The following is a 13,718-nucleotide window of genomic DNA, read 5'->3' as shown; positions in this document are numbered from 1 at the left end:
TGCCTGTAATCCCAGCTACTTGGGAGGCTGAGGCAAGAGAATTGCTTGAATCCGGGAGTCGAAGGTTTTGCAGTGAGCCGGGATCACACCATTGCACTCCAGTCTGGGTGACAAGAGCAAGACTCCGTCTCAAGAAAAAAAAAAAAAAAAGGCAGTGCCCTGCCCATGAAGTGGATGGCACGGGCAGCATGGCTTAGTGGGTAAGGGCACCAACTCGGGGGTCAGGAAGTCCTGGTTTCAATCCCAGCTTCCTAGCTGTGCGACCCAGGTAAGTTACTTAACTTTTTCACACCTCAGTTTTCTAATATGCAGAATAAGGATGATAATAATGCCGACTTCATAGTGCTGTTGTGAGGAGGATTAAGTGGTTTCAAGTATGTAAATTATCACTAGGAAAAGAAATGTCCAAGCTCTCCACCCCTGGAGATGAGAAGGTAGAGATGGGGAAGTTGGGCAGGGAGACCAATTTGGAGTGCTGGGGTGGAGGCAAGGAGAGGGAACACACCCATTCTGGGAAATGCTGAGTTGAAGACGTCCAGGTGGAACTGAGGAGAGATGGACCTGGAGCCCAAGGGAGACAGGCTGAGCCCAGCAAGGGCAGGCAGAGGCCACAGGGGCAGACGGCTGCTCCAGGAGAGAGTGGATGGAGAAGCACAGTGGGGTGAGAGGGAGATGAACAGAGGAAGAGGACGAGGGAAATGGAAGAGGCAGTACAACACTTGAAGCCTTTGCAACCTCACCTTAGTTCTGCTACCCTGAGACACCCCTCCATCACAGCCGAGGGCCCAGAGCCTGCTGTTGGGGTGCCAATTCTCACTGGAGGAGGAAAATGAGAAATTTTCCATTCTGTGCCCTTAGACTAAGGAAAAATGACAGTAACCACGCGCTGTCCATGTTGCCATCACAAGTCATTTGAACCTCACAGACACCCTGTGAGGTGGCAGGGCAGGGCAGGGAGTCTCATCATGTTCATCCTCCAGACCAAGAAGTGCAGGCTCAGAGAGATGAAGTAACTTGTCCAAGCTTAGTTGGCAAGTGTCGGAGCCGGGACTACAAGCTAGACCTCCTAGAGTGCCAAAGCTCAGAACGCAGCAATGCAAGAGGCCCAGCTGGTGCCCACAGCCCAGGTGGGGAGGAGAGGAGGAAGTGGCAGAGCTTCAGGCAGCACAGGTGGCCGACATCTTCTGGAAAAGGGGGAGACTGCCTCCCACCAGCCTTCCACATCCCCTTTAAGCAGCCTTAACTTAGTGATTTTCCATGTGCTTTTTGGAATGCTGCTACTGAGGGGGTCATGAACTGTCACATGCCTCTCTGATGGTCTGAAGCCAAACTGATTGCCTGTTCAGCGGTCCTTTGAAGCCTGGTGCAGTAGAGAGAGAATGAGCTCTGGGGTCTAACAGACCTCGCTTCTCCACCCAGTCTAGCAGTCACAGCTGTGGGACATGGGGCAACTCATGCAACGTCTGAGACTCAGTTTCCTCATCTGTAAGATGGAGATGGCACTTAACTCATAGTTCTCCACCTACAGAGGACAGATAGTAATGCCTTTGCCATAGTGTTGCTGTGAAAAATTCAACAATAGGCCGGGAGCGGCCTATTCAACAATACGCCTGTAATCCCAGCACTCTGGGAGGCCGAGGCGGGCAGATCACGAGGTCAAGAGATCAAGACCATCCTGGCCAACATGCTGAAACCCCGTCTCTACTAAAAATACAAAACTTAGCTGGGTGTGGTGCACATGCCTATAGTCTCAGCTACTTGGGAGGCTGAGGCAGGAGAATCGCTTGAACCCGGGAGGTGGAGGTTGCAGTGAGCCAAGATCACACCACTGCACTCCAGCCTGGCGACAGAGCGAGACTCCGTCTCAAAAAAAAAAAAAAAATGAAAAGAAAAGAAAAATTCAGCAATAAAAAATGCACAGAAAGCACCAAGCACAGACCCCAACACACATGAAGCCTCAGAAATACTTGCTCCTTTTCCCTTTCCCCCTTCACCCGGTCAAGTTCACATTCTTCAGTCCCTCGTTTTCTTAAAACTCAAATGAGACCCGATAGACAATAACAGAATGGAAAAGCCTCTTGTGAAGATACTCTCATGAACTGCTCTCAATTTCCCCCCTTCTGAGGAATCTTCAAGCCAGCTAGCCACATGTCAGGGCACTGTGACACATCATTTGAGAATCTCTAATGGAGCAACGTCCAGGGGAACACGGGCCAAGCAATGACTGCCTGGCAAGTCCTTCTCACAAGGCAGACTAGCGATCAATAAATATCTGTTGATTTGGAAATATCAGAAGGGCCAACTGTAATAAGGGTATGTTTTGGTGTGTGTATATATTCTGCTGGGGAAACAGCTCATGTTTATCTCTCTCCTCCCAGCCTCCCAGGGTTTACGACGGGGCCTTCTTTTAATGATTAACAGCCAAGAGGGCAGAGACGAAGGAATTTGTTCTGGGTTGCGAGGCAAAGAAGTACATTCTCAGACCATGTGACCCAAGATGGAAACACTGATGGGGACTGACAGGGTTTGGGTAGAATCCCAGAAAGCAGTTCTGAGGTTGGTAGGGAAAGGAAAGAAAAATGAAGCCTCTTCCTTACCTCTTACTGCCAGAATGAGCGTCTCGACTGAAATTTGAACTGTGCTTATTAATGGAATAATTAGTCAGGTGCATGCAGATATCATCCTGGGGAAAGAGACACACATCTGTGGGGTCAGCTCGGAACGGCAGGCCCCCTGCTTCCTCTCTGTGCCCTCCCATGGCCCCTGGGGCTTGAAGGGATGGAAAGAAAGGGAAGTTTTAGGGCTTATTTAGTGTGGTAAAATACAGGAAGTAAGAAGGGGTGTCCTGCAGCCTCGAGCCTAAGAAACTCCAATTCTGCCGGGCGCGGTGGCTCATGCCTGTAATCCCAGCACTTTGGGAGGCCGAGGCAGGAAGATCACGAGGTCAGGAGTTCAAGACCAGCCTGACCAACATGGTGAAACCCCATCTCTACTAAAAATACAAAAATTAGCTGGAGATGGTGCACACCTGTAATACCAGCTACTTAGGAGGCTGAGGCAAGAGACTCGCTTGAACCCAGGAGGCAGAGGTTGCAGTGAGCCGAGATCATGCCACTGCACTCCAGCCTAGGTGACAGAGCAAGACTCCATCTCAAAAAAAAAAAAAAAAAAGAAACTCCAGTTCTTTCTGAGATTGGGTGGTGCCCAGCCTGAGAAAAACTTCAGGAGTCCTGGGGGGTCCAGGAAAGGCAGGGATGGCAGGGTTGCTCGTCCATGGCCTTTTCTCCTTGATTACCCCTGAACTGTGGTTCTGGCTTTGGAGTCAGGCAGACCTGGCCACAAGCCCCAGACTCACCTCTTTCTAGCTGTGTGACCTTGGACAAGTCCCTTATGCTCTGGGTTTTAATCTCGTCATCTGTAAAATGGGGATAATAATCCCTCTCTCTGAGGGATCCTGGCAGCGCTAAATGAAACCTGGCACATAGCAAGTGCTCAACAAATGACACTCACAATGTCTTGAGAATGTGGATTTAACTAGGATTTTTTTTTTTTTAATCACGCTATGGGGGTAGGGTGAGGTAGTGTGTCTCCTTAGCTCACCAGGTTGTCTGTGCAAGGGCGGGAGTAAGAGGTCGTTGCAAAGCGGGCCAGTCCTTCATTGTACACAAAAATTCTGAGAGGGTCACAGGATGTCACCAGTACATAAATCCGTAGGTCAAACTTAAACCCATCAATGATAAAGGGCTGGAAGGAGAGAACAGAAGTCAGACATGCATTAGAGGAGACATTTACACTTGAAAATCACTAGCTCCCGCCTTGTTTCCATGGAGTTGGCTCCAACATTGCCTAGTGTCGTGGAGGGCAGGCTTGTCCAGGGTCAGAGAGAGGAACAAGGAGACTTGGGCTCTGTGTTCCAACATGTGACCCTGTAGAGGTCACTAAACCACACTGTGCCTTGGTTTCCTGATCTGTCAAGTGACACAAGTAACCACCTCTAAGAGGCACCTTGGCAACTAAACAAAGTAACATTAAAAAGTCCTCTGAGGCCAGGCGTGGTGGCTCATGCCTGTAACCCTAGCACTTTGGGAGTCTGAGGAGGATGGATGATCTGAGGTCAGGAGTTCAAGACCAGCCTGGCCAACATGGCAAAACCCCATCTGTACTAAAAATACAAAAATTCGCCAGGTGTGGTGGTGGGCACCTGTAATCCCAGCTACTCAGGAGGCTGAGGCAGGAGAATCGCTTGAACCCCAGGGGGCAGAAATTGCAGCGAGCCAAGATCACGCCACTTCACTCCAGCCTGGGCAAAAGAGCAAAACTCCATCTCAAAAAAAAAAAAAAAAAAAAAAGAAAGTCCTCTGATGGGCCAGGTGCAGTGGTTTATGTCTATAATCCCAACACTTTGGGAAGCCGAAGAGGGAGGATTGCTTGACCTCAGGAGTTCAAGACCAGCCTGGGCAATAAAGTGAGACCTTTTCTCTACTAAAATTCAAAAAAAAATTAGCCAAGTGTGGTGGTGCATGCCTGTAGTCTTAGCTACTCAGAAGGCTGAGGTGGAAGGATTGCTCGAGCCTAGGAGGTCGAGGCTACAGTGAACCCTGATCACACCACTGCACTCCAGCCTGGGTGACAGAGTGAGACCCTGTCTCAAAAAATAAATAAATAAAAATTCTTTGATAGGCCAGGTGCAGTGGCTCACACTGGGAATCCCAGTACTTTGTGAGGCCGAGGAAGGAGGATCTGTTGAGCCTAGGGGTTTAAGACCAGCCTCAGCAACATAGAGACTCTATCTCTACAAAGAATTTTTTTTTTAATAAAAAATTAGTCTGGGCACAGGGGTTCACACTTGTAATATCAGCACTTTTGGAGGCCAAGTCAGGCAGATCACTTGAGGTCAGGAGTTTGAGGCCAGCTTGGTTAACATGGTGAAACCCCATCTCTACTAAAAATACAAAAATTAGCCGGGTGTGCTGGTGGGTGCCTGTAATCCTAGCTACTTGGGAGGGTAAGGCAGGAGAATCACTTGAATCTGAGAGGCAGAGACTGCAGTGAGCCGAGATTGCACCACTGCACTCCAGCCTGAGCAACAGAGTGAGGCTCCGTCTCAAAAAAATAACAATTACAAATTAGCCAGATGTGGTGGCATGTGCCTGTAATCCTAACTCTACTGGGGAGGCTGAGGTGGGAGGATTGCATGAACTCACGAGTTTGAGGTTGCAATGAGCTATGATTGTGCCACTGCACTCCAGCCAGAGTTACAGAGCAAGACCCTATCTCTAAAGAAACAAAAATAAAGTATTTTGATGAGTGGACATATTGTCACCATTCAGGACTATATATTGTTGCAGTTCTTTTTTTTTTTTTTTTTTTGAGACGGGGTCTCCAGGGTCTCACCCTGTTGCCCAGGCTGGAATGCAGTGGCACAATCTTGGCTCATTGCAACCTCCACTTCCCGGGCTCAAGCGATTCTCCAGCCTCAGCCTCTAGAGTAGCCGGGACTACAGGCATGTGCCACCACACCTGGCTAATTTTTGTAGAGAAAGAGTTTCGTCATGTTTCCCAGGCTGGTCTGAAACTCCTGAGCTCAAAGCAATCCACCCGCCTTTGCTTCCCAAAATGCTGGGATTACAGGTGTGAGCCACTTTGCCCAGCCAATGCATAGTTGCAGTTCTACAAGAGTTCCCCCTGCAATGTTGTCTCCTGGCCATTTCTTCCCAGAGAGATCAGTGTGTCCCCCTCTGTCCACACTCCTAGAGGTCTCCCTCCCCACTGTGGGCTGTGACCTATGACCTCCAGTCAAAGAGAAAAGCTGATTGCTCTCCAGCATCATGCCCCTTTCCCACATGAGGGCTTCCCCAAACCAAAGGTGCTCTCCTAGCCCTAATGTGTTAGAGGAAAAGGGCCAGCCTGGTAGGGCCAGACCAACTGACAAGGGTAAAAGGATAACAGACACTCTGGCCCGGGCACGTGTCAGCACCCCGGTCAGAACATTTGGTCTGACAAAGTGCAAGGCAGAAGCCAGGTCAGCTCCACCTCCACCTTCACCCTGCATCCCCTCATTTCACATTCTGTCCAGTGGAGCTAAAGCCCGCGGTTGCTGTGGGTGATAAATAAATAATCACAATGAGGAAGTACCTTTGAAATATAGAGCTGACAGATCATATCCTCCCCTGGTTTGATTTCTTTCACTGTCCGGGTGATGAATATACCTTTCCCTTGGCAGCCCGAATCCGGCTTACAAATGTATGTCTTATTTTTTCTTGACCTGCTGTAGGTCTGCAAATCTCCCCAGCTACCAGAGCAGGGAGGGAACAAGATACATCTTTAGCTGGGGAGCAATGAAAAGGAAGCCTAGCCCTTTATGAAGAAAAGAAAGAAAAGCTATCTAATGTGACAAAGCCCTGGCACTGACAGATGCCCAGCGGTCCAGCAATGGGAGAGATTAGAGCACACGCAGCGGGGAGTGTGGGCTTCAGAGGGAATTCAGGCCTGGGTTGAAGCCCAAGCAACACCACTTACCAGTGGTGCAACCCTTTGCAAGGACTTGACCTCTCTAAACCTCAACTTCATCATTTATACGGTGAGGATAATAACAACACCCATCTCCTGTGGTGCTTAGTTGCATGACATAAGGCAGGCACAGTGCTGCATGTCCCACCAAGGTGACCATGCACAGGTAGTTTGGTTTTCTGGGTCTGCAGGTAGGAGCTTTGGAGTTCTGAACCTGGCTCAAGCCCTGACAAGTGATGTGACTTTGGATCCATCCGTCTCTTACCCCGTGCTGGGCTTCAGTGTTTCATCTGTGACACCTCCATTTCAGCCAGAGTATGGGAGAGCAAATCATATATTTGAACATATTTTAAAGAAAGTATATTCAGAAGAAAGAAAGAAACTAAATTAATGGATTCGGTCTCTCAGTCTCACTATACTTCTGTGTTTTAACTCAAAGGAACCTTGTAACCATTGGAAAAGTCACTTAACTGCAATGTTCCTCAGTAACCATGAAATCTGGAGCTCCTGTTGACCTGATGGCAAATACATTTCCTTCTAATTTGCTGCTAAGCCCTGAAACTTGTTCCAGACAAGCCAAGGGAAGTCTGAGAACCCTGGAGCTCTTGGTTTTGGAAAGCACTGGGTGGAGAGCGGAGGGTAGAATTCCTCTGATACCCTTGCCATGTGAGTATAATCTGATAGTGACAGTGTTCTACCCCCTGCCCTGTCTCAGCCACCAGACTGCACCCTAGGTCATGTATGTCATCTCACATTTCTCCTGTTCCTCGGTGGTGTGGTCCAGAGCACTTTACATACCAGGAACGGATGTCGTTTTGAAATGGATATAAAGAGAGCAGAGAAGGGGAAGTGCTGACTGCTATCCATAGCATTGCATGGGACAGAGGTCAGGCACAGGCATCCCTCCCTGCTCCTAACCGGGGTGCTAACCACTAGCACACTCTCTCCAGAGGTGCTCATGGTCCTTAAAGATTCAGAAACTGCACAGTTACCTGGTTGGAATTAGTTCAAAATCAACAGCTTTCACGGTCAGAACAAACTCTCACCCCAACTGCAGGTACAGGCTCCAGGGCACCCAGCCCCTAAATGTCATCTAATTTTACAGGCAGAGCCTTGTGTTTTCTCAACCTTGGACACACCCTTTATCCCTTCTCTTCCTGAACAGTAGCCAGCGAGATGGGAGATCATATGGGCAGGGAAAGTGGCAACCAGGGAATCAGGGGCAAGAGGAAATGTAAATGGGGAGGGGAGTGGAGAAGGAAGCACAGGGCAGGGGGCACTCACTCAGCAGGAAGACACCAGGTCCTAGGGAAAAAGTGGAAATCTTTAGGGAACATCTTTAACATGCGGCTCATATTCCTGGCCAGCAAGTCCTTCCGGCAGATTTCACTCATCCCGGGGAAGTGATTGATCTTCTGGAAAGGAAGCCGGAATTCATGAGCAATCGAGGGACATGGGAGTACTACAAGATCTCCTCGGGAGACAGGTGTAAAAATGGGGCCCCGCCGGGTAAGATGGCACACTTAAACCAAGGACCATCACTAGCCCAAATACCTGGTAACTTTTCATTTCCATCACCCGCTCCAGTGACACCGAGTAATCTGTCCAATAGAGAGTCCAGTCATCGTTTTCCCCTCCCTCTCTAAGGCCGTACTGTTGGGCAGCCCTGCGCACTATTGAAGAAAGAAAGGCCTATTAGCCCAGGAAGTGGGGGAGGAGTATGGGGTGGTGAGATTCCATTACTAGGTGCTCCCAGACCAAGTACTGAAGCGAAAGAACTCGGCTCCTTGAGACTGGAAGCCATCTTGCCCTCTCTGGATGCAAGAACGGAGAGTCAAACACTATCACTGCATCACTTGAGCCCAGGAGTTCAAGACCAGCCTGGTCAACATGGCAAAACCCCATCTCTACTAAAAATACAAAAAATTAGCTGGGTGTGGTGGGGTGCACCTGTAATCCCAGCTACTCAGGAGGCTGAGGGGGAGAATAACCTGAGCCCTGGAAGTCGAGGCCGCAGTGAGCCGTGATCATGCCACTGCACTTGAGCCTGGGCAACAGGAGACCCTGTCAAAAAAAAAAGAAAGAAAGAAAAGAAAAGAAAAGAAAGAAAGAAAAGAAAAGAAAAGAAAGAAAATAAAGGAACATGGAGAGTTGAAAACTACTGAAGAGTCCAGCCGGTGCTCAATGATCCCCATAGAAAGTTATCTGGGGTGAATGATTTCCCTGTTCTGGCTTCCCTTTGCCAGAAAGCAAGCTTCTGGCTTTCTTCCAAACACCAAGCTCTGAATGTTCAAGGAATATAAACTAATCCTTAACATTAGCCAGAGCCAAGCTTAATTAGTATATGGCATATTAAGCATGCATTTTTTTAAAGTATACACTGGATTTTAAAACCACATTTGTGATGTAATATCCTTCTTTCTGTCCCTGTTAGGATTAATATGTAGGAGCTGACACCAGCACAAACTCAAATGCCTTCAAGGGCCTAGAATGGGAGAAGTGCCTGCAGTAACTGGGACAGTACAAGATTACCCTAAAGCATTCAAATTCGAATTTAAAATACAGCAACAGGCTGGGCACAGTGACTCACGCCTGTAATCCCAGCACTTTGGGATACCAAGGCGGGCGGATCACCTGAGGTCAGGAGTTCAAGACCAGCCTGGCCAACATGGCAAAACTTTGTCTCTAATAAAAATACAAAAATTATCTGGGCATGGTGGCGTGCACCTGTACTCCCAGCTACTCAGGAGGCTGAGGCAGGAGAATCACTTGAACCCGGGAAGCGAAGGTTGCAGTGAGCCAAGATCATGCCACTGCACTCCAGCCTGGACGACAGAGCAAGACTCCATCTCAAAAAAAATAAATAAATGGCCAGGCGCAGTGGCTCACACCTGTAATCCCAGCACTCTGGGACGCCGAGGTGGGCAAATCACCTGAGGTCGGGAGTTCGAGACCGGCCTGACCAACATGGAGAAACCACCATCTCTACTAAAACTACAAAATTAGCCAGGCGAGGTGGTGCATGCCTGTAATTCCAGCTACTCAGGGGGCTGAGGCAAGAGAATCGCTTGAGCCCAGGAGGCAGAGGTTGCGGTGAGCCAAGATTGTGCCATTGCACTCCAGCCTGGGCAACAAGAGTGAAACTCAGTCTCAAAAAAATAAATAAATACAATACAATACAATACAGCTGAGCCAGGCACAGTGGCTCACACCTATAATCCCAGCACTTTGGGAGGCCGAGGCGGGTGGATCACTTGAGGTCAGGAGTTTGAGACCAGCATGGCCAACACTGCGAAACCCCATCTCTACTAGAAATACAAAAAATTATCTCGGTATGGTGGCACTTGCCTGTAATCCCAGCTACTAGGGAGGCTGAGGCAGGAGAATCACTTGAACCTAGGAGGTGGAGTTTGCAGTGAGCTGAGATCACACCACTGCACTCCAGAGCAAGACTCCATGTCAAAAAAAAAAAAAAAAAAGCAACAGCAACACTGTGTTCTAAAGTACAAAATAGGTCTGTAGATCAGACTCAGTTCACGAACTGCAAGTTTGTAACTTGTACTGTAAAACAGAGCCACTGGCTGCAGCAACAGCTGTCTCTTCTACAAGTAGATCCCCAAATCACTATATATAAGAATTACAGATAGTTGAAGTACACACCATTGTGGTGAAAACCCATGACTCTTGGAATAGGATTCCCAACCTCTTTAATTAAGTAGATCATTGAGCCAGGAGAACTGAAGGACAGGATTTGAAGATATGCCCTTTCATCCTCACAAATATACAAGAGTGACTCTTCCCAACCCTTTGGGAGAATCCAGTGGGTCCCCATTATAGATCTCCTGAATGTAGATGCTCACCACTCTCATACCGGCAGCTGGATAGATTGATCACCAATCATCTGGAAAAGAGAAAAAGGAAAGCAGCAAGACAGAGACACACTTGCCGGAACAAGTGACTGTACCCAGAAACATCCTGTCCCAGGTGGAGCTGTCTGAAATCTAGCCTGCCATGCTAAGCCTGGTTTGACCATCCCTGTTGCTGAGGACACGAGTCTAAAGGGGTACAGCATGGTGGAAAACATGGCATCAGGGTACTACACAGAAGGTAGAAATTCTGTATTGCAATTACAGCTGATCTTGCTTGCAGCTTCTCACTAACATCATTGCCTCAAGCCTTTTACTCCACTGGCTCATCAGGGACAGGAATTGAAAATATTTTTGGCCAAAATACTTGTCTCCTTCCTCTTCCCCCCATTAAGGGAAGCTATGAATAAGAAAGTGGACAAGCTTTCCTTCATCAATCAGTCTGAATGGAGCAAGGCAAGGTGAAATATTAAACAAGAACCGGAATGCACAAGCTGCAGTTGGATCCTGATAAGTCAGTATGGTGCTATCATATTGAAGGTGTACTAAATTTCCAGGACAAATAAGCGCCTTCTTAAAACAAGGAAATCTTCTCTTCCTGCTATTTTTTAAAGGCATCCTAAACACAAATAGAATGAAAATTAGGACAAGGCGTGGTTTTTTAGATTACACACACTATCATTTGATTCTATAAAACAGATCATCGAAAGTAGATTCTTTTTATATGAACCAAAAGTGGTGAGATGTTGACAGTCTCAGCACACAGTTTCTCCTTTACTCTCTCATCATCAGCCAAGACCCCCTTCCCTCCAGGTCCTTCCTGTTCTTACCAACATGGATCCCTATTCCCCAGCTTTCAATCCTAACCTCTTTTTCTTCCTCTTCTTCTTGCCTTGCTGCTGGGCATTCTGAAGTCCGTTTTGTGCCCCTGGGTTCTCTCTCACAAAAGCCAGCGCGACGGTTTCTTTTGGATCTTCTTTGGAACTGTCCCCCTTCTCTTCTGAGTTTGCCCCTTCCTGGCTTTCCAAAGTCGGGCACTGTGGCATCTCCCTGGCCTGGGAGGAGGCTCTGGGGAAATAACAGGCCCCTAGAGAGAGGGCAGAGGGAGCCGCAGTTACAGGGATCCACCTGCAGGGGGACCCCCTCCCTCGCTCATGTGGGTGGAGACCCAGGGTTCTAATTCAAGGCAACACGTTGCAGTTTATAAAATGCCACCCGGCCTCCGCGATTTGATGCAAGCTCAGGGAGGGAGTTGATTCCACCTTTTGCCATTGGCTGTGACCTTGGAGACTCACTCAGCCAACCCTAGCCTTGGTTTCTCCCTCCTGGGATTTTCAGGAGAAGCCTGAGATGCTGTGCATGGCACCACCTGGTAAACAATCTTATTAAAATGAGTGAGTGTCTGGAGACAGCGAAGCCCCAAGCCTTCCTAGCTGAGAGAGTTAGTCCCAGAGGGTACAGGTGGAGGTGCTTTGAGGAGGTCTGTTAACTGTTTCAGCACTGCACTGAACCTCCACACAGCAATATGTTGGCCTGAAAATGAATGCAACTGCCACTCGTGGAGTACAAGACTAATGTGTATCTGATCGAACAATAAGATTCAAGCCCAGGGCCAGATGCAGACCTTCAGAGACACCAGCCACAGAGAAAGCTATGTCTCCCCCACCATCCATTCCAAAATAAAAACAAGATCAAATTATAAAATACATATAAGGAAGTCCAGTAAAGATCTCATCCTCCCTGGCCCCATGAGATTTCTTTCATGTTTGCTCAAAATGTCAAATATTGCCGGGCGCAGTGGCTCACGCCTATAATACCAACACTCTGGGAGGCCGAGGCAGGCAGATCATTGGAGGTCGGGAGTTTGAGACCAGCCTGGCCAACATGGTGAAACCCTGTCTCTATTTAAAATACAAAAAAAAAGGCTGGGCGCAGTGGCTTACACCTGTAATCCCAACACTTTGGAAGGCCAAGGCAGGCAGATCACCTGAGGTCGGGAGATCGAGACCAGCCCCACTCACATAGAGAAACCCCGTCTCTACTAAAAATACAAAATGAGCCGGGCATTGCATGCCTGTAATCCCAGCTACTCAGGAGGCTGAGGCAGGAGAATCGCTCGAACCCGGGAGGCGGAGGTTGTGGTGAGCCAAGATCGTGCCATTGCACTCTAGCCTGGGCAACGAGAGAGAAACTGCATCTCAAAAAAAAAAAAAAAGTTAGCCATATATGGTGGCGGGTACCTGTAATCCCAGTTACTAGGAAGACTGAGGCAGGAGAATCGCTTGAACCGGAAGGCAGAGGTTGCGGTGAGCCGAGATCACGCCACTGCACTCCAGCCTGGGCCATAGAGCGAGACTCCATCTCAGAAAAAAAAGAAATGTCAAATATCAACTATTTTTAATGGATTTGAATGCCCCTGCTTCACTCCTCCTTAAGAACATGCTTAGTTTGCCTTTGGGTAACCCAGAACTGCCAGGCCCAATTAACGGATTCATATTCCCTCACATCCAAGGCACCTATGACCACAGAGCCAATTTTCTGGTGCTTTCCCTTCCTCTCCTCACCTCTGAAAATCCTGCAAACCTCCTCACATTTCAACCCCTCTCCTCCGATGTCCACAGTCCCCTTGCTACATACTACCTGTTCCTCCCTCACAAATTCTTTGGATTTAAAAAAAGATAATAATATATTACAATGTATTATCATTGAAATAATATAACATTAAAGGAGGCTTAGAAAATGAGGTAGGATGAGAAATCACCTGTAGCTTTCCTACTCTATTATAGCCACTTTAAACTGTCTGTGAATTCACTTTTATTCTTAATTTCTAAGCATAAGGCCAGGCACGCTGGTTCACGTCTGTAATCCAAGCACTTTGGGAGGCCGAGGCAGGCAGATCACTTGAGGTCAGGAGTTCGAGACCAGCCTGACCAACATGGCAAAACCCCATCTCTACTAAAAATACAAAATTAGCCAGGCATGGTGGTGCACACCCATAATCCCAGCTACTCAGCAGGCTGAGGCAGGAGAACCGCTTGAATCCGGAAGGCAGAGGTTGTAGTGAGCCAAGATCGCACCGTTGCACTGCAGCCTGGGCAACAATAGCGAGACTCCGTCTCAAAAAAAAAAACTTAATTAATTAATTTAAAAATAAAAATAATTTCTTTTTTTTGTTGTTTTTTGTTTTTCAAGAGGGAGTTTCACTCTTGTTGTCCAGGCTGGAGTGCAATGGTGCGATCTCGGCTCACTACAACCTCCACCTCCCGGGTTCAAGTGATTCTCCTGCCTCAGCCTCTCGAGTAGCTGGGATTACAGACATACGCCACCATGCCCGGCTAGTTT

General features: G+C 48.1%; 1 protein-coding gene across 4 annotated transcripts in view; it reads right to left on the bottom strand.

Moving 5' to 3' along the window:
• TTLL6 (tubulin tyrosine ligase like 6) overlaps positions 1-13,718 on the bottom strand; it is a 58,139-nt gene that overhangs the window by 35,036 nt on the left and 9,385 nt on the right. Inside the window, exons 2-9 of one of the 4 annotated variants that reach the window (XM_054546344.2) lie at positions 12,617-12,737; positions 11,245-11,463; positions 10,371-10,409; positions 8,065-8,183; positions 7,795-7,925; positions 6,136-6,292; positions 3,601-3,744; positions 2,598-2,683 (exon numbers count right to left, since the gene is read on the bottom strand). In XM_054546344.2, coding sequence (XP_054402319.2) covers positions 2,598-2,683; positions 3,601-3,744; positions 6,136-6,292; positions 7,795-7,925; positions 8,065-8,183; positions 10,371-10,409; positions 11,245-11,463; positions 12,617-12,737 — 1,016 coding nt within the window. Of the gene's footprint in view, positions 1-2,597; positions 2,684-3,600; positions 3,745-6,135; positions 6,293-7,794; positions 7,926-8,064; positions 8,184-10,370; positions 10,412-11,244; positions 11,464-12,616; positions 12,738-13,718 lie in introns of those variants that run through there. The other 3 variants (XM_054546345.2, XM_054546346.2, XM_054546347.2) reach the window with 3 other exon arrangements.

The sequence above is a fragment of the Pongo abelii genome, chromosome 19 (genome assembly GCF_028885655.2).
Source record: "Pongo abelii isolate AG06213 chromosome 19, NHGRI_mPonAbe1-v2.0_pri, whole genome shotgun sequence".
Lineage (NCBI taxonomy): Eukaryota > Metazoa > Chordata > Mammalia > Primates > Hominidae > Pongo > Pongo abelii.
This window is presented reverse-complemented; position numbering and strand designations above follow the sequence as displayed.